Raw genomic sequence first — 21899 nt, forward strand, 5'->3', positions numbered from 1 at the left:
CAGCACCATTCAAACCTTCATTTACTCAGCCTACTGTTAGTTGGTGAATACTAACTACATTAAACTACGTTCCAAGAATTGATTTAAGTCTTGGGGATACATCAAGTGTATCCATAAGTGGCCGCTTTTATAGGACTTTTACTTGAGATGAAGGAGAAAGAGTATACAAACAAGTAAAGAAAAGAAGCAAGGTAAGTACTATAGGAAAATAAATAAGGACAAAGAAATGTGATAGAAAATTTGATAGTGGCTACTATAAATTTTTGACCACAGATTGCCTCTCTGACAAGAGTCAGCCACATGAATATCTCAGAAAGAGTTCTAGACAGAAGGCACAAGTACAAAGGCATTTACATGGGAAGTTGTCTGTGTGCTGTAGGAGCACAAATGAGGGCCAGTGAGGCTATAGTTCAGTGAGCTAAGTAAGAAATGAATTTAAAAAGGTAGTCAGGAGACAGATTATGGAGCCCAAGCAAGGAATTTTTAACTTATTCTAAATGTATTAGAAAGCCAAGGTGTGACATGATCTAAATGTGTCATGATTTCTGTTTGCAGTGTGGAGAATGATTTAAGTGGGGACTAGTGAAACAGGGCAGCGAGTTAAGATCTTACTGCATTCATCTAGGCAAAAAAGAATGGTTGTTTACAGTATGAGAGTTGAACAAGGAGAGTGAAAGACTCAAGATACACTTTAGAAGTAAAATCAGCAGGAGTTCTGATGGATTGGACATGGAGAAGTGGGAAAAAAAATTAAGAATGACAGTCCTGGGTTTATTTTCCTTCTATAAGGGGGGAAGTCATGATATTTACCAGGATACAACAGAAAAAAAAAAAAGGATCAAGTTTGAAAAGAGAAGGATCAAGTTTGGGAGTAATGAGTAAGCTTCAAATACACCAACTTCGGGATGACTTTGAAATGTTCAGGACAGATGTCTACCTAGACAGTGAAATTTGCAGACCTGGACTATAGCCACTGCCCTCTTCAGGCCTGCCCAGCACTCAAGTCCCTTGCTCTTGGAAAAACCAGCTTCACAATGACTCCATAACCCCTCCCATTTTCTCCTCTTTTATTTCTCAGCCTTAGTGGCAATCTTCCTTTCCTTAGTCCCAAAAAGTTAAGCTGTTCAGCCTAGGATACTGATAATTGAACAGAGCTTTGTGAAATTTTTTAGCTTGGCAATTTTAAATGACTCTGCATTTGATCCGAAACATTCCCACTCTATCAAAAAAGAGTTTATTCTTACTTCTGTTTTATTAGTGACTGATGATGAGTCCTCTTCCATCAGACTACCCTTAATGCACAAACTTCAGATAGCAACTTCCAAATCAAACACATACCTACCCCATCTCTAGTTTAATTGGCTGATTCTGCCTAAGTCTTAGGATCCTCTTCTTTTTTTTCCCAATACATTTTCTTTTTTTTTAATAATACATTTATTTTTTATTGGTGTTCAATTTGCCAACATACAGAATAACACCCAGTGCTCATCCCGTCAAGTGCCCCCCTCAGTGCCCGTCATCCATTCACCCCCACCCCCTGCCCTCCTCCCCTTCCACCACCCCTAGTTCGTTTCCCAGAGTTAGGAGTCTTCATGTTCTGTCTCCCTTTCTGATATTTTTAGGATCCTCTTCAAAGTCTTCACTGTAAGTTAATAAACAATGTCCTCTTGATTTGTTTCACAAGTGTGGGCATTTTATGAATTATTTATTGACCACAATTATAAAGGGCAGTTTTTTAAATTTTCTGGAACTTTCATAAAAATGCATTAAAGATGGCATATAGTCTATGTTTATATGAAAGAATGCTCTTTGAAATACATAAAAGCTATCAAATAAAACATTTTGACTATGTTCCCAGATAAAGAAAAATACCTAGCAGAGTAAGCACTATTAGTTATATTTTTGATTTTCGTCTTACTCTATGAATATTTTTAGCTAAAATAAAAATGATAACAAAAAATACTAGTTTCTGCTTTTTCAAAAGAAGTTATATATAAAATGGCAATTTATGGGGTACCAGTCTATTAAGTGCCCGACTCTTGGTTTCAGCTCAGGTCATGATCTCAGGGTCATGGAGTGGAGCTTGTGGAATCAGGCTTGAAACCAAAATAGTATTCCAGGAAAATTGTAGAACCTGACCGTAGAACATTGTGATTTTTGTCCTCGCGTTTGTAACTTCCACCCTAATTTTATGAAGTCTTATTTTATTAATTAAAAAGAAGGCAATATGGCATTCTAAAATTGAGACCAACATAAAATGAACCAAAAAGCATTAACAGTGTTCAAACAATTATCTTTATTCCCTATTTCTTGATTTTATTCACTAATAAATTCTCCTAAAGAAAATGTATCCACCTGCCCTGTGCAGTGAGATGTGGCAAATCATTCTATTTAAACGTGATAACTTTCCTTGATATGCTTCTTGGCAAACTACCTGGAAAGGGCAAATAGTTTCTGATTTTTAAATACTCTAGACAGCTTATTATAGCTTAGGCTGAAATACAAAACTAATGCAGATCAAGCACACCTGAAATCCAGCATGCACTGTTATGTGGTCCTTGCTGAGTCCAAGAGATTTATTTGATTAAACACTTAAGGAGAAATAACACTGCTCTTGGTAATTTGTTATTTGGGTAAATTTATGTTTTTAAAATACATCTGAAGTGCACACTAAGTTTAATTTCCTATTGAATTCTATTAAGTATCTGCAAAATACTACATAGTTGTTTAACCGAACTTTCCTTGCTGTTCCATGGAGAACCTTTACCCATTGAAAACCATGAACTTAGGTGAATGAGTTTGTCTGATAGAGACAATAGGGTTATCTTAAAATGATTTGTGAGGCTTTTTCCTCCTACTTCTGCATTCTCATTGGATCGTATTTACATGCTCTCTTTTATAAATAAATGTGCTGATGAAAAGTGGGTCATATTGCTGAGGGCTTACACTTTTTGGTGTGAAGGAGGCAGTAAAATACGACATGCTCAAAATGAAAAGATACATTTCTGTTATTCAGCAGAAAGTTAGAAGTTCTAGGCACAGTCATGTTTCCAATTAAATTTTTGCAGCATATGAAAACAACAGTCAGAACATTCTAGTATTTGATTTTCAGATGTGATTATGTACAATTGCCAAAATACCTCAAGTGATTATAGGTTTTTCCTTTCAAATAGTTCTAAATACCATTGAGTATTTTGTAAAATACTTTTTAGGTCCATAAATGGGTTCCATTTATATTATTCTACTCTGAGGAATAAAGGGTAACTATTATCTGTTTACTGCCCAAAAGAAAAATTAGTTACCAGAAATAAAATCTTGGTTAAATTTTGCTCTACAGTACTTCAAACACAAATTACCCGCACAGATTAAGACTTGGCTCTGCATATAAGAAAATTTCTTGTTTGAAATTTTGGTAAGACACAACATATGGAAAAAATAGAGCTCTTGGGATAGCTTGGTAAAATAATTTAGAAAACAAAATGGTGTAAAATGCTGTAACCACAGTGTGTAAATATGTTTCCTCCAATAATCATTAAAGATCCACTTATAACCAAGCTTTCTTTAGCACTCTTGTTATTCTTTTATAACTTTACCCAAAAAAAATGGTTTTCTGCACTAAGGTTGACCATATTTACTTACACCTTGCCCCTTACTTTGAAAAAGTCTAAGGAAAACGTGCACAAATATTAATCTACTCAAAGTCAAAATACACATACTTATTCTATTTTAAGAGAGGCTTAATGGTTGAAACATTTCATTTCTCAGAAATTTAGTGGAAACATTTCCTGTGTGTGCATTGAAGCCAGTATGAAATATTAGTCGATGGAAAAATTATACTTGTTCAAAATCCATTAAGTATTTTTACGGGTTTTACAGTGCTATACAATCATATAAGCATTTAGAACATGTTATAACAAGCAGATAGTCAAATAAGATATGTGTTTTGGTATCAAAAATAAGTTCCATTAATTATTACTATTTCTCCTCTTTTTATGTAGCATGAACAAAATAGAGAAAGAAACTGGGGGCAGAAATTACAGAAACATATTTTTACATATGAAATTATTTTATAAAAATAATCATATGAGGGTGCCCGGATGGCTCAATTGGTTAAGCATCCCACTCTTGATTTCTGCTTGGGTCATGATCTCAAGGTAGTGAGATGGAGTCCCATGTCAGTCTCTGCGCTAGGTGTAGAACCTGCTTTTTAGAAAGAGAGAGAAAGAGATAGGGAGAGAGAAAGAGCGATAGAGAGAAAGAACCTCTCTCTCCCTCTCCCTTTGGCCCTCTTTCCCAGGTTCTTTCTCTCTCTTTATCGCTCTTTCTCTCTCTATATCTCTTTCTCTCTCTTTCTAAAAAAAAGAAAAAGAAAAAAGGGATGCCTGGGTGGCTCAGTGGATAAGCATCTACCTTCAGCTCAGGTTGTGATCCGGGGTCCTGGGATAGAGTCCTGCCATCTGGCTCCCCACTGGGAGCCTACTTCTTCCTCTGTCTATATGTCTGCCCCTCTGGCTGTGTCTTTCATGAATAAATAAAATCTTAAAAACAAAAGAAAAAAAAGTATTTATATGGGTGACCCTGAATTTAAGCCATTATTCTTACCCTAGAATGATGAAGTAAAACTCAAAGATCCATGTGTTTTTGTCCTTCATCATCAAGTAACTTCTACATTCCAGAAAATGTTTCATGCCTATTTCTATCTTCCAATAAATTAACCAAATTCCAGATTCTTGGCAGAATTGACCATCAATAGCATATATGAGTTTAAAGTCTGATAGAGGAGAGTTCACCAATCTCTTCCATTTTGTCTGCTTGCTTATTAACCTCCAGTTTCCTCACCCATAGAACAGGAATCAGAATAATGCCTGCCTTACAAGGCATTCCTGTAAAATACAGGATCTGGCACATAGTAAAGTTTTCGTAAATTGCGTTACTTTACTATATGAGGAAAGATAACTTTTAAATACAATCATAGAAGCTACTCTTATTGAATACTTACTATTATGCCAGGAATTGTGTGAGTACTCTACATGCATCACCCAATTTAACCCTTACAATACTGTTAACCCACTTTACAGACAAGATGATTAAAAGAGAGCATTCTCTGGTCACAGAGATTGACTGCAAAGATCCTGTCATGTTGTTTTTCTTTTGAAATACACCTGGTTTAAAGAAGAGATTAACATAAAAGACATTTATCTACATGAAAAATCATAATTGGTTGGAATTTGCCTCCATTATGATAGATTTTACCACACTACATATAATTTTTTCCTAATATTACCTTCAATTAAGATATGACTAGATGAAATTATATAAATCAGGAAATTTATTACCTTTTCAAAAGTCTGTTTCATTCTGCTTATTTTAACAGATTCGAAATTTCGCATTTTTGTTCCACTTCTGACTAATATGCATAATTAGATTTCCTTCTTTAGTTTGATTTCATAGATAAATTTAGGGCTTAGTGGGATGCCTGAGTGGCTCAGTGATTGAGCATCTGTCTTGGAGTCACGTCATAATCCAGGGATCCTGGGATCAAGTCTTGCATCAGTCTCCCCGCAGGGAGACTGCTTCTCCTACTGCCTATGTCTCTGCCTCTCTCTCTGTGTCTCTCATGAATGAATAAATAAAATCTTTAAAAAATAAATTTTAAAAAATTAAAGTTTGCTTCTTTTATTTTCACTCTCTGGTAATAAAAAGTCTTCAAATGCTGAGAAATAAACATAAATAACTCAAAAATTAAGTATGTGAAGCATGTATAAATAAACCAAAAATATAAAATCTAACCAATGCCAAACCTTGAGATCTTCTTTAATATGAATTAAATCTCATTTGTGTGAGAGAGTATGTATGTGTGTATTAGACACGAAGTTTTGTTTGACTTGAAAAGTATATGATAAAAGTAAATATTAAATATTTGCCTTCACCATGCTGTACATAGAATATATGCTAATATATTAATTCTCAGGTATCTAGTCCAAAGAATATATTTGAGAAAAGGACTTCTTGAAAATGAGAAATCATTATGGTTAGTGAGTGAATTAGAATTATAACCCAGCAGCAGAGTGTAACAGCCTGATTCAAAACAAAGTTTGCCCAGGTAATCTTCAAGTAAGCCCACGTGGTAAGCTTAATTTATGAACAGGGTTCTAAGAATTGACAGAGTCTCCGAACTTCAGAGATCAACATTAAGAGAAAGTCTGACTTTCAGTATTAATAGCAACCAGAAAGAAAATGTTTAAATGTAGCAAATAAAATAAAAACTTAATAAATAAGATAAAATAAAATGCAGACAAATTTGGATAATATTGATAATAGTATATAATCAGACATGTGGCTATTGTTAAAATTCTTTGTTTAAAAGAGGAAAAGTGGGCAGCCCCCTTGGCCCAGCGGTTTGGCGCCGCCTTTGGCCCAAGGTATGATCCTGGAGACCCGGGTTCGAATCCCACATTGGGCTCCCTGTGTGGAGACTGCTTCTCCTTCTGCCTGTATCTCTCCCTCCCTCTCTCTCTGTGTCTCTCATGAATAAAATACTTAAACAAAATAAGTATAAATAAAAATTTTATCTAAAATATCTCATGAAAAAATGTTTTTCATTCCCAAAAAGTAAATCAATAACAGATTATATAAAAACATTATTTCATAAATTTTAAATTCTCAGGACTCTGTAACTAAGATGTTTGTATATCCCTTTAGTTTTGTATATACACATATAGTTTCATACAAGTATATATATAGCATATATACTTTGTAATATATGTGAGAGAATATGTGAGAAATTAAAAGAATCTTGCAAGGTATATTTGCATATATGATTTGCATATACCTTGCAATACTCTTATATAACCTTCTACCATCATCTTAATACTAGCAAGGAGAGAGTTTCCACATGGACCAAGGATTACCATTGGTTCTTTAGATTTTAATAGATGAGGCTTAAAAGATTTAAAGACACTCAGAGTCCATGTAAAATTTGTGTATAGGATTTTGCACCTTTCCGATGAGTAGATCAACAACTTTTGCATTTAGGACAACTAATCAAGATAGAAGAGAGTTACAACTGAGTTGTGATGGAATAGTGGGTACATGTACATGTACCATGGTGAAGCATCTGGTTTTAGGTCTCACATTTTCCACAAGGCTATGTAAATTCTCTTTAACTTTCTTAATATTTCTGTTTCAATTTTCTAGTCTATAAAATAAAGATAATAATAGGACACATTTCAGAAATGAATTTACCATGAAGTGAATAAAGCTTAAGTTTGTGCCCTGGCAATGTGTTTATATGGTTGGGTATAATTGAGTAAAATTTGCAAAATTGTGTATTTTTCTAATAGAGATATTCCTCAAATTGTGTAACTTCATGCCCTACCAAAAATGGATCTTTCTATTTTTCACCTTAGGGTTTATACTGAGTATTAAATTTGATAAATAAAAAAGATAAAGTTTTATGATTATGCCTAGAATAGGGAAAACACTTGATTAATGTTCATTATCATTATTATCAACTATCATAGACAATTTGCTTGTGTTTATTTTTCTCATTGCTACATATGATTGAATATTTCATATCTTAAATAGTATGGCTTAGGGGTGTTTAAGAAAGAGCTTACTATATTAATAGAGTTTTCCACTTGGCAAAGTTAGAAAGAGAAATAGTGTGAAATATATTAATTCAAATGTTAGACTTACTGATACATATCTAAGAAGGGGTAGTGTTTAGAATTTAATCAAGACCATGTTTACATTTTGGTAAAATATTTAAAATATTTATTCAGAAAAAACTGTGGTACTATGCAGAGAAAACTTGCCTAAATGAGATTTCATACACTTATCAGGTGGCTGTTGCAAGAGAGAATGAGTAAATGATTGAACTCACCAGAATTACACTAATCATCATATCTATACAGATTCATCTAAATGTTCAGAGACTCAGCAATGTATATGAAAATGGCTATGCCATTTTCTAAGCCACAGTTTCGAGGCATATGATACCTATTTTACATTCATAATGAAAATCGATCATATTCATATGGTATCTATTTTACTATTCATAATCGAATGTTATCATTCCTTTTAATCACACACCTAAAAGTTACAGACATAAGCTGTCTCTATAAATTATGATTAATCATGCAAAGATTCACAATAAATATTATTGACTTGTGATTAAGCTCTACCTTTTGAATTCTCTATTTTACTTAAACAAAAGAGATAAATACATGCACTGCTTATGAATAAAATTCACCAGGAAAATATGACTTGTATTTCAAATAATGAGAGTTTGAATATTACCCTCACTGAATCATCAAGTCAATATAGGAATTCATTTCATGCTTCAAGATAAAACAAATTTAAGATAAATACATTAGAGTTGTCTCTAACAACAGCTTAAATCCTGAAACAATATTAATTTATACACATATAAAATGGCATCTTGGATGACTTTTAATGTGAGACATATATTTTTCAATGTAATTTAAAATCCTGTTCAGAGAAGAATGCTAGCTGTTTGTCTTGCCTTTTCTGAGTCAATCATGAAATCACCTGATGAATTAGCTAAGCAATAGTAAGAATGAGGAAATTGCTTCTTTCTGCTCTGCTCAATAGATAGTAAGGTGAGTAAATTCTTTCCATGTAGTAAGTTGTAAGTAGAAGGGCTAAATCACAATGCCATTTCCTGCTTCATGCTGTGCCCATTTAATAAAACTGAATTGGTCATCATGTTCTTAGCACTGCTTTTCAGAGATGTCATAGGCACTGCAGAAGAGCTGTGAAGGTAGCTGGTTGATCTCTCTCCATAGGACTTCCTCCCACAGCAGAGCTGGCTATTGAAATGCCTCCTGAAGCTTTCACTGAGTAGATAAAGAGCAAATGGATTGACACAAGAATTGCAAAAGCTCAGAACCCTGGCAACCAAGGTGACAATCATGTGGCCTAGAGATGGGTCAATCTCATTATAATTGAAAGACCTATACATGTAGAGAATGTGATTTGGAAACCAACAGAAGACAAAGCAGCCCACAAAGACCAGCACAATTTTCGCCAGGCGTTTCCGTGTTTCCATCTGCAAGTACAAGGAAATAGTCCCATCAGTTAAAATGAAACTGGAACCATCCTCATGTGAGACAACATGGTGCAAAAAGATTAAAACTTACCATGGCATACAAATGCAGCCAAAAATACAAAAATTATTTTCTTCAACAAAGTGATGATTTCAAGAGTTTGACAAATCCTATTTTGGTCACTATACTCTTTCATCTAAAAATATTTGACAGCCTATACAAGACTAGATGATAAACTATTAATAAATGGCTATATCTTCATGTTAAAACTGTGACCTAAAAAATTCTCTTATTTTTAACTACTTTCTTGTTGCTTACAGTCTTACTGTGTTCACTTTAAATATAAATCTTTTCTGTTTGTATCAAATCCACTGACTTAATGAACCACATAATAAATTCAAGATTAGATTCTTTTTTAAATCAGGGAAATTGAAATAGAGCATGACTTTTTAAATCCTTATTACACACACAAACAAAAACACAAAACCTGAGATTTGAAGTTCTGGCTCACATAAATCAAAATCACTGATTGACTATCAAATCTGTAAGTATTTACTATGTTAGATTACCTTTAAAAATAAAAATACATTTTTTTCTTTTCATAAACTTTATATATGGTATTTGCTGTTTTATAAGAAAGCCTTCAGAAATGTGATAGAGAAAATTCAAAATTTAGTCTAAAAATTATTTTTCTAACATCTAAAGTTCAAGGTTTAGCTCATATTTGTCTTATTTGCTTAAATGTTTAAATAAGGCAACATGAGTGTGAAAACTTAATTTATCAAAAGATACTGATAGTAAGCAGAATGATATTTTCAGAGCTAAAACTATTGATAATTAACCAGAACATGCCAAAGAAAACTGGAAAGGTTTCCAATTAAGACGGATCTGATGTTGGGTGGTAGTCGTGAACAGTGTTGGGGGAAGCAAATAAAAGTGCAGCAAAGAGGAGGAAAGCAAAATGTGGTACTCCAGATGTATTCTAGTGGCATGAGTTAAGTAAGATGGCAATATTTAGGAACTCAATTGTGAAATTTATATTATGAAGCATTGTCTACCCTAGCAGGTGGAGCATGGGTGCAAGAATTTCATGGCAGTCTATACTTGGAGACTCAAATGCACAGACTGGCTGTTGGCGTTGAGATTACTTCTTAGCAGATATCAAGCCCAATTACCAAGTCAGAGTCTGTAAGTCCCAATAGAAAAATTCACAAAAACAAGCAGAACTAATGCCATTTAAAAAAACAAAAGTGGAGGTGGGAGGGTAAAAGAAACTCAGTTTTAGAAACCAAAGCAAAAAGTCAAATACCCAAACTGAGATACAGATTGGATTACAGGGCAAAGGAAAAAGTACAGTGAGCCTATGACTTGGATTTTTTTTTTTTTGTTTCAATGATGCTACATATTTAGACAATTCTGGCATCCTACACAAACTGCACCCCCAGTTCCCAGACCATGTCCTACAGTCTTTCCTGATGGTCTTTGTCTCAGACTTTGTCATCCTTATTGGGCTAATGGGAGAAGAGACAATAATTAAATAAACTTATTCTTAAAATGTGATGATTTTCTGGCTTATTATGTTGTTTTTGCACTAACATTGGCAGGTAAGGAAATGCTTTCAAAGATATTAAATTTTAACAGCCCAGGCCCAGATGGCAGGTAAGGGGAACCTCAGTAGACCTCTACAGAGATGCTCTCCCCTCCTCCTCCCAACACAATGTCCCTTCCAGTTCGGGCTAAATGCAAATCCCAGTGCCCTGTGGCTCTTTTCTAATCTTTCATGGTACTGAGAATCCAAGAAATGGAACAGAAAGTAGCAGTGACTGCATCTGACCCCCACACCCCGAACACACACACACACACACACCTGCCAAGCCTACCTGTTTTTTAGTATGTTCATTGTATTCTCCGGGAAGATTATGTGCACTTTTAATTAAGGTCTTTGCAATATGATAATAATAAACGCTAATAATAGCCAGTGGTATGAGGAAATAAACCAAGAAGATGAGCACTGAGTGAATCTTTGGGTGTAATTCATCCGTCTGAGGGTAGGGTATACACGCCGTGAAGTTGCCATTTTCCAAACTATCAATGCGCTTCACTTCGGAAAACACGGCTTCGGGAACGGCCAGCAGCACCGAGAGCACCCAGATGCCCACCGCCTTCGCGCAGGTGCACAGCACCGCCCCGGACGTCTGCATGTCCATGGGGTTGACGATGGCTCTGTACCTGGCAAACAACACGCCCCACATTACTCTCGTAGACAAATGGAAAGGGAAAGAGAAAGAGCCAGGGAGGGAGGGAGGGAGGAAGATCCTACTTGCTGATACTCTATTATTCCCTAGCTGGTTTGCAGTGTATGGAATACTTGGTACCTCCGATGTCTGTCTGTCTGTCTGTCTGTCTGTCTCCAAGTCACTCCACTGCTTGTTGGCACAGAAGATGGGAAGAGACAGGGAAAGATTTTAAGCTGTCATTCTTCAAATTGCATTGATTTGCTTACCTCTTTCACAAGCTCTTTCTTTCCGAAATCCATACATTCCACAAAGTAGCATCAGTTACTGAATTTCTTGTTGAAATCATTATATTTTCAAAAAACATAAAAAGATCACTGCTGAAATTGCAGGGAATAGACAATAACTCTAAAATATAAAATGTTTACAAAATAATTTTACTAAGTTCTATCTTAATACTTGCCTTTAGCTTTTGAGCTTGAGTCTCCTACTTTTTTCCCTAAGGACGTTAGTAAAACTTACAGACTATCTAGACGGTGATTTCTGCCATGTTTCTTTCGATCAGAAGAGCTGAAAGAACTGAAGATGAAATAACATTCTGTCTTCGCAGATCAAATTTATTTCATGTTGAGACCTCATGAAATCCTTTCTTCCTATATAATGCCATCATACTGGTGAAAGGAAACACACTCCAGAACTTAAGGGCTTAACCAATCCAAACAGCTAAATCACTCACACACTTTTAGGCAATAATAATGCAAAAAAAAATTTGTTAGTGAACATTAAATTATTTATATTTTTCTGAAAGTATTTCTGTCATAGTATATCTAGGTTGTTAACAAGATAGAATAAAAAGTGATTTTAGTCAAACAAATCTAAACCTTTGTCTCATCTCTAATACCTTTTGGAAAATCACTTAAGATCTTCATCTGAAAAAAAAAAAAGATCTTCATCTGTAGGGTGAGGATTTATAACATTTCTCTCAAAATTTTTTGATTATACAAAAATAAAACGCCTAATTAGCAGATGTGCCTGCCAATTAGCAGATACTAACTGTTATGATTCTGTACCTTTTCCTTATTTACGTTTGATTTAGTCTTGTGTTCTAAAAAACTCAGACTATTTCAAGCACCATAACAACTGGGTAAGGTGTTCTGAGGTTCTGTAAAGATGTTTCCCATCGCCTATAGGAGAGGAACAGCTCCCAGCCTGAGGGAGCCTCTCCTTCTCCTTCCTGACTTGCATAAAGTGTCATTCCCAGGCCCTCAAGAAGAGAAGTTCCGTATTTTTATCTAGAGAGTCTTCCCATGTATAACAAGAAACATAAATTTTAAAGTGGAGTAGCAACAAAGGGCCTCGACACCAAATTAAATAAAGTAGCATGCATAATGCATTTATTTTACCCAGACTTTGCACATCGCAGAACACAGTAGACATGTGCTCCATCCTCATTCTGCTTAATTGCATGTTCTTAAGAAGCTAAAAGAAGAAATACAATAAGTAACTAGAATGAGCTATTTTTTTTGTTTCTTTAAACTTTTTATTAGATTAATACATTCAAAGAGGTGTTATTTTTGTTTTGTTTTGTTTTCTTCTTTTTCATCAGAGTGTACTAAGAGCCCATAAAGAAAAATAGAAACCCTCAATTTCATTTCAGGTCCTTCTCCTGGCTGGGACGAACCAATGTCATGTCATTATCTCCGTATATCTAAGAAATGTATCTTTGCCACTATTTCTTGAAATAAATATTATAGACATTTGCTTTTGACATCCTGTTATGGAGGTTGAAAATTTTCTCTTATACTACCTCTATTCCTCCCATTACTAACTTCCTGGTTTAGTATGCTATATTAAATGTTTATAAAATAGTCACTATATTGTTATTATAACTAAACAAGTATCTCACACTACAGAATTAAACAAAATATATTTTCTTTCTTACACATGTCTCTAATATACCTACATTTGCTACTTGATTATTTTCTTGTTTGTATAATTTTTCATGTTCCTGTATTTCCTTTTTTTTTCAATGTTCTTTTGCCACCTTGCTGAATAATTGGGGTCCCAGTGTTTGAATCTCAATTCCTCTTTCTTAGTCTTTTACTTTATTAAGATCATCTCTACCTTTTTTGGTTTTACACCTGAGATACTTTATAAGCTTTAGCTTCCACTCTTTCTTCTGATTTTTTAAACCTCTGCTATCATATTTTTGATTTCTAGAAGTTCTTTCTAGTTTTCAAGTCACTCTTTTGCATAATATCCTATTCTTATGTTATAAATATATAACGTCTTATTGTATATCTAGAACTAATTCAGGAAATTTTACTTCTCTTTCTGGTATAGTTTCAGTAATAGTTAACAATAGTAGCACAGCTTCTCTCAAGTTTCAAGGGAAAAAAAATCTTTTTTCTCACAATAAAATCCAAGCGAATAACTACTTAGAAGAAGGCTATTCCCTTCACAGAGTCCAGTAACTGAAGTTTAGTACCAATATACATTATTTTCACTGTGGATCCATTTTTTCTTTTTACATGTTCAGGTGTCCCTCTCTTCCTTTTTTTTTTTTTTTTTTTTTTTAAACATTAGTTGTGATGCTGTTCTTGGAATTCATGGAAATACAATTAAAGCAGATTTTAAACAAACAAACAAAAAAACAACTAATACCTTCAAAGAGGTTTATTTATTTGGTTTCTTTATGTTGGAATTTCTCCCCAAAAGTTAGATATCTACCACCTGCCAGTTCATATTTAAGATTAAAGTTTACAAAGCTGATGGTAGGGGATCCCTGGGTGGCTCAGCGGTTTGGCGCCTGCCTTCGGCCCAGGGCATGATCCTAGAGTCCTGGGATCGAGTTCCGCATCTGGCTCCCTGCATGGAGCCTGCTTCTCCCTCTGCCTGTGTTTCTGCCTCTCTCTCTCTCTCTCAGTCTGTGTCTCTCATGAATAAATAAATAAATTTAAAAAAAAAAGCTGATGGTAAATTCTTTTGTAAAGGGAGGAGATGGGAAAAGAGTAGAGAAGTTTTAGGGGGTGATGAATACTAAAAATTAATCAATTAAGTAGCCTTTCTTTATTAGATTGTCAGAAATCTCAAAGAATATTCTGGTCTTTCCTTTGTGGATTTAAAAGGGGAGGAAACTTCACTCCCCATGCCTTTATTCTACCCCATATCTAACCACTTAAACATAAATTATGTTAAGGAAACTGCGAAGAGAAATGAAAGCTGTAACTTTTTCATTCTGACAAGATTGCCACAGTAAAGCTAGCAACCAATCTAGAATTCTTAATTTAGGAGAAAAAAACTATTAGGAGTGTAAGACATGGGTAGAGAAGCCTTTTCAACTGGAATGATTCTTGGTCATACCCTGCAAGAAATGGAAATAGATTTTGGATCTTCCCCTAAAGGATACAAACTTGACAGAAAGGGGAGTATCAACAATTCAATAAAGCCAGAAATTGCAGTTTAAAACAAGAGATGATGCAGCCTGGGTGGCTCAGCGGCCTAGGGCCACCTTCAGCTCAGGGCGTGATCCTGGAGACCCGGGATCAAGTCCCATGTTGGGCTCCCGGCATGGAGCCTGCTTCTCCCTCTGCCTGTGTCTCTGCCTCTCTCTCTGTGTCTCTCATAAATAAATAAAATCTTTTTAAAAAAATGAAAAAGAAAAAAGAAAACAAGAGATCACTGAAGTGTCATTATTAGTACTTACATATCACTTATAATTGCCAAATAATAAACTTTACATTAATGTTTCCTATACATCTTTGAAAGGATAAAAAGTCAAACAATATAGTGCAAATTAATATGGACATGCTTAATCATCCTTCCTTCAAATATTTATAAAAATGTAAGAATGATAGTCTCTCAATGTACAAACCATCTCATTAAATTTCGTAGCATAATACATATGTGTGAAAGTTATCTTTTTTTTTCTTTCAGATTGTCTCAGAAAGGTATTCCTCATTGAAAACTAGAAAATAAAAAAAAATTTTTAAAAAATGAAAACTAGAAAATAATCAAAAGGAACTAAAAACATAATCATCATTCATGTACTAAATATCAATAAATAGATATGCTTCTTCATTAATTTCTGTTTTGAACCTTGCACTTACCATGTCTGTGTATAGTCTAAATTTAACATAAAGAGCTAATGAAATATAATCATATTACAAAATATATCATGAAAATTGGATCATTTTTAGCTCATATAAAGTCATCTCAGTATCTCAAAATCTCCATCTACACATTTCTGTAAACCTACTAGTTACATTATCCAGTTTCTTCTATCATCTATCTATCTCTTTCTCTCTCTCTTTCTTTTGGCTTATCATACTTTCATTTATCAGAGGCCAACAAAGAGTTTAAATGTGATCAATCTGACAAAGGAGAGAAAGGTATCATGGAAGCAAGAGAGAAAGAGAAAATTTCAAAAAGACGTATAGACCTCTGTGTCAAATACTCCCTGAAGACAAAAATGAAAACGAAAACCTCCTTTTGCTTACTATTCTATCTAAAGTACATAACATAATGCTTGACCCATAACCATTTCTCAATGAATGTTTGTTGAACTGATAAGGAAATGTGATCTGAGCGGCCAGGAGATTACTTAGTAAAAGCAGTTTTGGTAGACTAGGATGGTCGTTGAATATTAGGTTAAGGTTAGAATGAATGTCAGAGATGGATACTCAGTCTAGTCTAGTGATGCCCAAGCTGGATCCAATTTGGAATCATATAGAGCTGAAAACAGATAGAGGAGTAGGTTTTTCCTCAGATTCACTGGCACAGAGTCTCTAGGATGTAAAATGTGAGGTTCTGCATTTTACTAAGATTTTCAAATGATTCTGAATACAAACCAGGTTTAGAAACCACCTTTTAAGAAGATTGATTGTGGCGATAAGCATCTTTCTACAAGACCCCTGTGAGCTTGTCTGGTGCAAAGGACACACATTCAGCAGTGGAGAGTATCTGGAATCCAGCAAAAGTTCAGCATTAAAAATTACATGCCTGACCTATACAATATGTCACATGATTTTTCTTTAAGATCTGTTTATTTATTTTAGAGAAAGAGTGTGTGTGAGCCAGGGAAAGGGCAGGGGGTTGGGGGGGAGAGAGAGAGAGAATCCTCAAGCTGACTCCCCACTGAGCATGGAGCCTTTCACGGGGCTCTGTCCCAGGATCATGAGCTAAGCTGAATACAAGAGTCAGTCACTTAACTGTCTAAGACACCCAGGTGCTGAACATCATATTTTAAAAGTATTTATAGCTTATAGCGATAAAACTTATTGTGACTAAAATCACTAAATTTATTATTTAAAAGTATCTGTTCATGATTATAGAACAGAATGTCTATAACGATAATCTTTTAAAAATAATGTAAGAGTGGGATGTCACTTTGGAAAGGATGAGAAATACCAAATTTGATTACAGAGGGCTCAGCAATTCCATTTGTTCTTTACTCCCCTCCACTAAATCACTTTGTTCTTAACCCATTAAAGTATATGACTTAAATGACACATGAAGGTGTCACAAGGAGAATGACAATGACAAATCAGGGTGGTGAAGGCAACAGGTTAGAACTAGCCAGTCTAAGATTAAAGGAATTAGAGAAGGCCTATAGAAGGTAGAGAGCTCATTTTCATTAATTTACAATAGGCTTATTTTGTTTTCCACTTCAATGCCTATTATTTAAAAAGTAACTACATATGTGAATAAAAATTGGCTTGAATGAAAGGGTCATTTGTTATCCTGATACATAGTTGACACAGTATAAGTAGTTACACAGCAACATACTGTTTAGAAATGTTTTCACATTGTCATTTGAGAAAATAATCCTGTGCAGTAAAATTGATTAAAGTACCCATTTTGCAGAAAAGTTCATTGAAATTAAGGAATTAAATGATGTTGAAATGATCACAGAGCCAGCAGGCAGATGACTCAGGATTCCCACAAGACTATCTTGTGACTTCAGAGTCTATATATTTTCAATTTATGGAACATTGCAGAGAATGCAGCTGAAAGTGTATTATCTATTCTACTCATTTATAGAAATTTGACTTCCTTGTCCTTTTAAAGCCAGTGGTATTTTTAAGTGAAAAGACGGGATTCTCGGGTAGCTCAGTGGTTTAGTGCCTGCCTTCACGCCCAGGGCATGATCCTGGGGACCGGGGATTGAGTCCCACGTCGGGCTCCCTACATGGAGCCTGATTCTCCCTCTGCTGTGTCTCTGCTCTCTCCGTGTACCTCTCATGAATAAATAAATGAATTTTTTTTAAAAAAAGACTTAACTTATGTCTGTAATCACATTTTCTCAATTATAACAATCATTTTTATGGGAGTAACTAAGCCTCAATAGTACTAGCAAGTAATATTTCATATTTTTAAAGTCATCTCTAAAAACTACATTTTCATCAAATCAATGTAAATACCTATAGTCACCTCCAGGTCATGCTCTCATAATCTAAAACTACTTCTTATGAGATGTTTAATGCTTGGCTGTCTCTTAAAATGTGATTCTCTTCCAAAAATTAATTTAAATTAAATAACAATTATTAAAATTTTCATTCTCAAAATATTCCACCCAAATTTCCACAAATAATAAAAGTAAAGGGGATTTAAATTGAAAGTTTAAAAAATATTCTTAATGAAAATCTGCAGAAGAAAAAAATCAAAACCTAGTGGCAAACAGATGAATCAAGGGAAGGGCTAGGGATAAATAAATGGTTAACATTTATTCTTGTTCCCCTTGAAGATCTATGACTAACTGGAAATAGAAAATACTGCCAGAACCTCAGTAAACCAGTGACATTTGCAAAGGTAGGCTATGAACCTAATAACAATGAATATTTTGTATCAATAATTAAAACAGTAAGTTAAGAGACAGCTCACTAAGTTTGAACCTAACAATATCAAGCTGGTTCATCACTTTGGATCCTGAATTAAAATTGAAAATAATTTCGATCATACAGAAACAAATGAGAATTCAGGAACAAAACAACAAACAATAAAAAAAGGAAATGTAATGAAGATATGTATCTTATTGTGTAGAAAAAAAACATATGAACTTTCTGAATACCAGTTGTCAGTATATTTGGGATGTGGTTGGATTTTTCCATAGAGCTGAAAAAATTTACTGATTACATAAATATTATCTAAAACCTACATACTAATTCAAAAGTAGAAATAATAATGGAAAGTAAATGCACAAACATAGTATATAACTATTTTGTACTGAATATTGGATCAACTCCTTCCAGAAGAGAATCATCTACACCTCATGTCAACATCAGTTTTTCCAGAAATACAATAAATAAACAAGTAAGGATTAACTAAAAGATTTTAAGTTAGAACTTATTGAATGGACTATTATACAACCACAATAAAGGACGAGATCATGTCATTTGTGACAACGCAAATGGACGTAAAGGGTATCACACTAAGTGAAATAAGTCAGATCGAGAAAAACAAATACCATGTGATTTTTTTCATGTATGAATCCTGAAAAGCAAAACAAACGAACAATAATAATAAAAAGAATCAGATGTACAAATACAGAGAATGAGTTGGTGGTTACCAAAGGGAAGGGAGGTGAGGGGATAGCAAAATGGATGAAGGAGGGTGGGAGATTCGGGCTTCCAGTTATGCAATAAATATCATGAGAATAAGAGAAACAGCATAGAGAATTTAATCAATGTTATTATAATAGTGTTGCACAGTGACAGATGGTAGCTACACTTGTGGCGAGCATAGCATAATACATAGAGAAGTTGACTTACTATGTCATACACCTGAAACTAACATAACATTGTATGTCAACTATACTCAAATTTTATTTTTTTAAAAAGAACTTACTGAGAACGAGAAAATAAAAACACAATAAAAAATTTTCAAGACCTTGGAGACTGGTCAACCCTTCTGAGGAATCAGCAACTAGAAGAACCAAAGAAATTGTTATTTTTGTTCTTGAGACACACAACAGGAACTGTACTGCTGGGACAACTAACAAGGAAAGTGTTGAATGTCAACTGTCTGACCTCCTGGCTCAGGCAGACCAGATGGACCCCTAGTTAATTGTAGCATCACAGGCAAAAGACTGACAGGTACATCTTAAAGAGTCTTTGTTTCCACTGAGAAGTGGGCCAAATAGAATCAGCATATATTATTAACTGAAAGCCTTGTCTGAGACATTGCAACATTGAGTAGAGCAATAGATAGAGCCTCAGAGACAGAACTCACCATCCAGCTGCCTTAAAGATTCTAGTGTCCCTTCTCCTCTTTTGGTCTTTGCTCAATAGCCAGGTAGGAAAATAATAGGATCCTATTTAATATTTAATATTTAATATCAGAAAAAACATAATCCAATACATTAAATTAAGATTAATTTCACTCTTATTATCTTATAGATTTTTAATATTGAATTTATAAATGCATTTTAATTAACAGTTACATTAAAAATAATAAAAATAATGCCTCAGCTCTGCAGTAGAAGACATTATTCTTTTGCAAATGAAGAAAATATTGCCTTCTGAGCATGTGTTTTGCACTATTTTATCATCTTCTCCAACTAGAACATTTGAACCAATAGATACAGGACTCACACTGACATGCCTAGTATATCCCCTCCTTATTTATAGTGTGTCCTAAAGGTTTCAAATCAAGGTGGATGAATAATCTTCAAAAACCATAAGATAATATATAAATGATGGCAATAGTGTGAATATTGTAAAAATTATACAGCACCCCCAATGTGCAAGAATCCTTCTAAAGAGAAGGAAAATGGACATAAGCTGGAAGCATTTGAGACTAGTGAGCAAAAGATATCAGACTTATTGGAGTCAACTTTTGTTTAACAAAAAAACATATGAATTCAAATTAAAAACAAATTAAGTGCAGGTTATAATTTATCTTGTTTTATGACTACATAAAAATAACACTGAGCCCTTCTTATGGAAAAATTGTTCACAAGCATGTGACTCACATTTGGTGATAGTATAAGCCACCTTATTGTCTTCAACTTTTATTTTTCCTCTACCTGAGTTTCCTTCATTTCTTTTTTTTTTTTTTTTTTTTTTGTATGTTGTTAGGATCTTTATTTATAAGCTCTTTTAAATTCTTTTGGGGCAAGTTGAAAATAAAGAAGTCCTCACTCTGGTAAAATGGGTTATCTGTAGGGGGAGTGGGGAGTATTCTCTTAGTGAGGTATAGCCAGCTTGAACTCTCCAGAAGAGTTTAGAAACACTCTCTTAAGTGTAATGTCAGCACAGAGAAGCAAAGATTTCTAAACATACTATCCAGGGGTCCAGACCAAAGAAAGCATCTCCAGTTGGGGTCAGTTGGTTAATCAGTACCTGAGCTTTGATCAGGAGTTTTGGTGAAAACTCAGCAAACAGATTATGGCATTTCCTCCCATCACTGGACTGAGACTGACCAAAAAATGTTTCTGACAGCTAAGGAGTGTTAGATCCAGGTCCTACATTTGATCTGTTTCAGTATTTTAGCAAATAATTGTACTGAAGAGAATATGTTTTCATTGGTATAATATCCAGATAAGGCTAATGATTCAAGGTTCATACCTAACAAAATTAGCTCAGTTATGGAATTAAATCTGATTATCCTAATTGGCAAACAAAAGCTTGAAATCATTACTATATTAGCACTTTATTCAGATTTGGTGCAAAGTTATTTTTGCATCCAATCCAGCATTGTCTATTTAATATCAGAAAAAAAATAATCCAATACATTAAATTAATATTAATTTCACTCTTATTATCTTATAGATTTTTAATATTGAATTTATAAATGCATTTTAATTAACAGTTACATTAAAAAGAATAAAAATTAACACCTAGTTTTACATTTTTAAACACATAAAATTATAAATTTTACAGTTCAGCACCAGGAATCTGAGAAATTTATTCCTGTAAAGGAAAAAAGAAGAACCCATGCTTAAAAGTTATTTGCATTTTAATTAGGGGCTTTTAGAGGGTGAAAGGTCTTCATGCATCAAAGAAATGATATTCTAAGCCTGAAAATGAAACTACTGTAATAAATAGTGAAGGAGAGATCTATCATGCCAACCACAAAGTATGTTTATGGGACTCCACCTATTCAGTATCATAGCACACATGTGAGAGTGTGTGTGTGTGTGTGTGTGTGTGCATAAAACTGTTAGAAACATAATACCTCAGAGAATACACAAGTGCCTGTAATTAGCTATTTAATGTGAGCAAGCAAACAAGTACATTTTCAAAATCAAAAAAAAAAAAAAAAGCCAAGATAAAAATAGACAACAAATTGAGGTCAACACTCTCACCATCTCATGCCCTGTATCTCCTCCTCCTGGTTATGATACGCCTCTGAGGCACATCTACAGTAAACACAAATGACCTTTTCCAAGAATGTATCAGTTGAAACTTCTCGAAAAAGTTTGGAAAGCCAAGGATTAATAACTTCAAGTGCCAAAAGTGTCATCCACACTACCCTTTGGTCATATTTGAACCTAACAGATACAGTACTGAACACATTGAACAAGGTGATTTAGGTCTCAAGGCAGATTCATGAAAATCATATCTCTTATTTCAGTCTCTGCTTTCCAGTGATT

At 34.2% G+C, this 21899-nt stretch overlaps 1 protein-coding gene across 6 annotated transcripts in view; it reads right to left on the reverse strand.

Annotated features, from left to right (window-relative positions):
- Positions 1-7747: 7747 nt before the first annotated feature.
- Positions 7748-21899, reverse strand: part of NMBR (neuromedin B receptor) — an 85255-nt gene continuing 71103 nt past the window's right edge. For 5 of the 6 annotated variants that reach the window (XM_072825813.1, XM_072825804.1, XM_072825793.1 and 2 more), the window contains 2 exons: positions 10952-11300; positions 7748-9073 (listed from right to left, as the gene is read on the reverse strand). In XM_072825813.1, coding sequence (XP_072681914.1) covers positions 8672-9073; positions 10952-11300 — 751 coding nt within the window. In that variant the 3' untranslated portion in view covers positions 7748-8671. Of the gene's footprint in view, positions 9074-10951; positions 11301-11574; positions 13778-21899 lie in introns of those variants that run through there. The other variant, XM_072825840.1, reaches the window with a different exon arrangement.

The sequence above is a fragment of the Canis lupus genome, chromosome 1, assembly GCF_048164855.1.
Source record: "Canis lupus baileyi chromosome 1, mCanLup2.hap1, whole genome shotgun sequence".
Classification (NCBI taxonomy): Eukaryota; Metazoa; Chordata; class Mammalia; order Carnivora; family Canidae; genus Canis; species Canis lupus.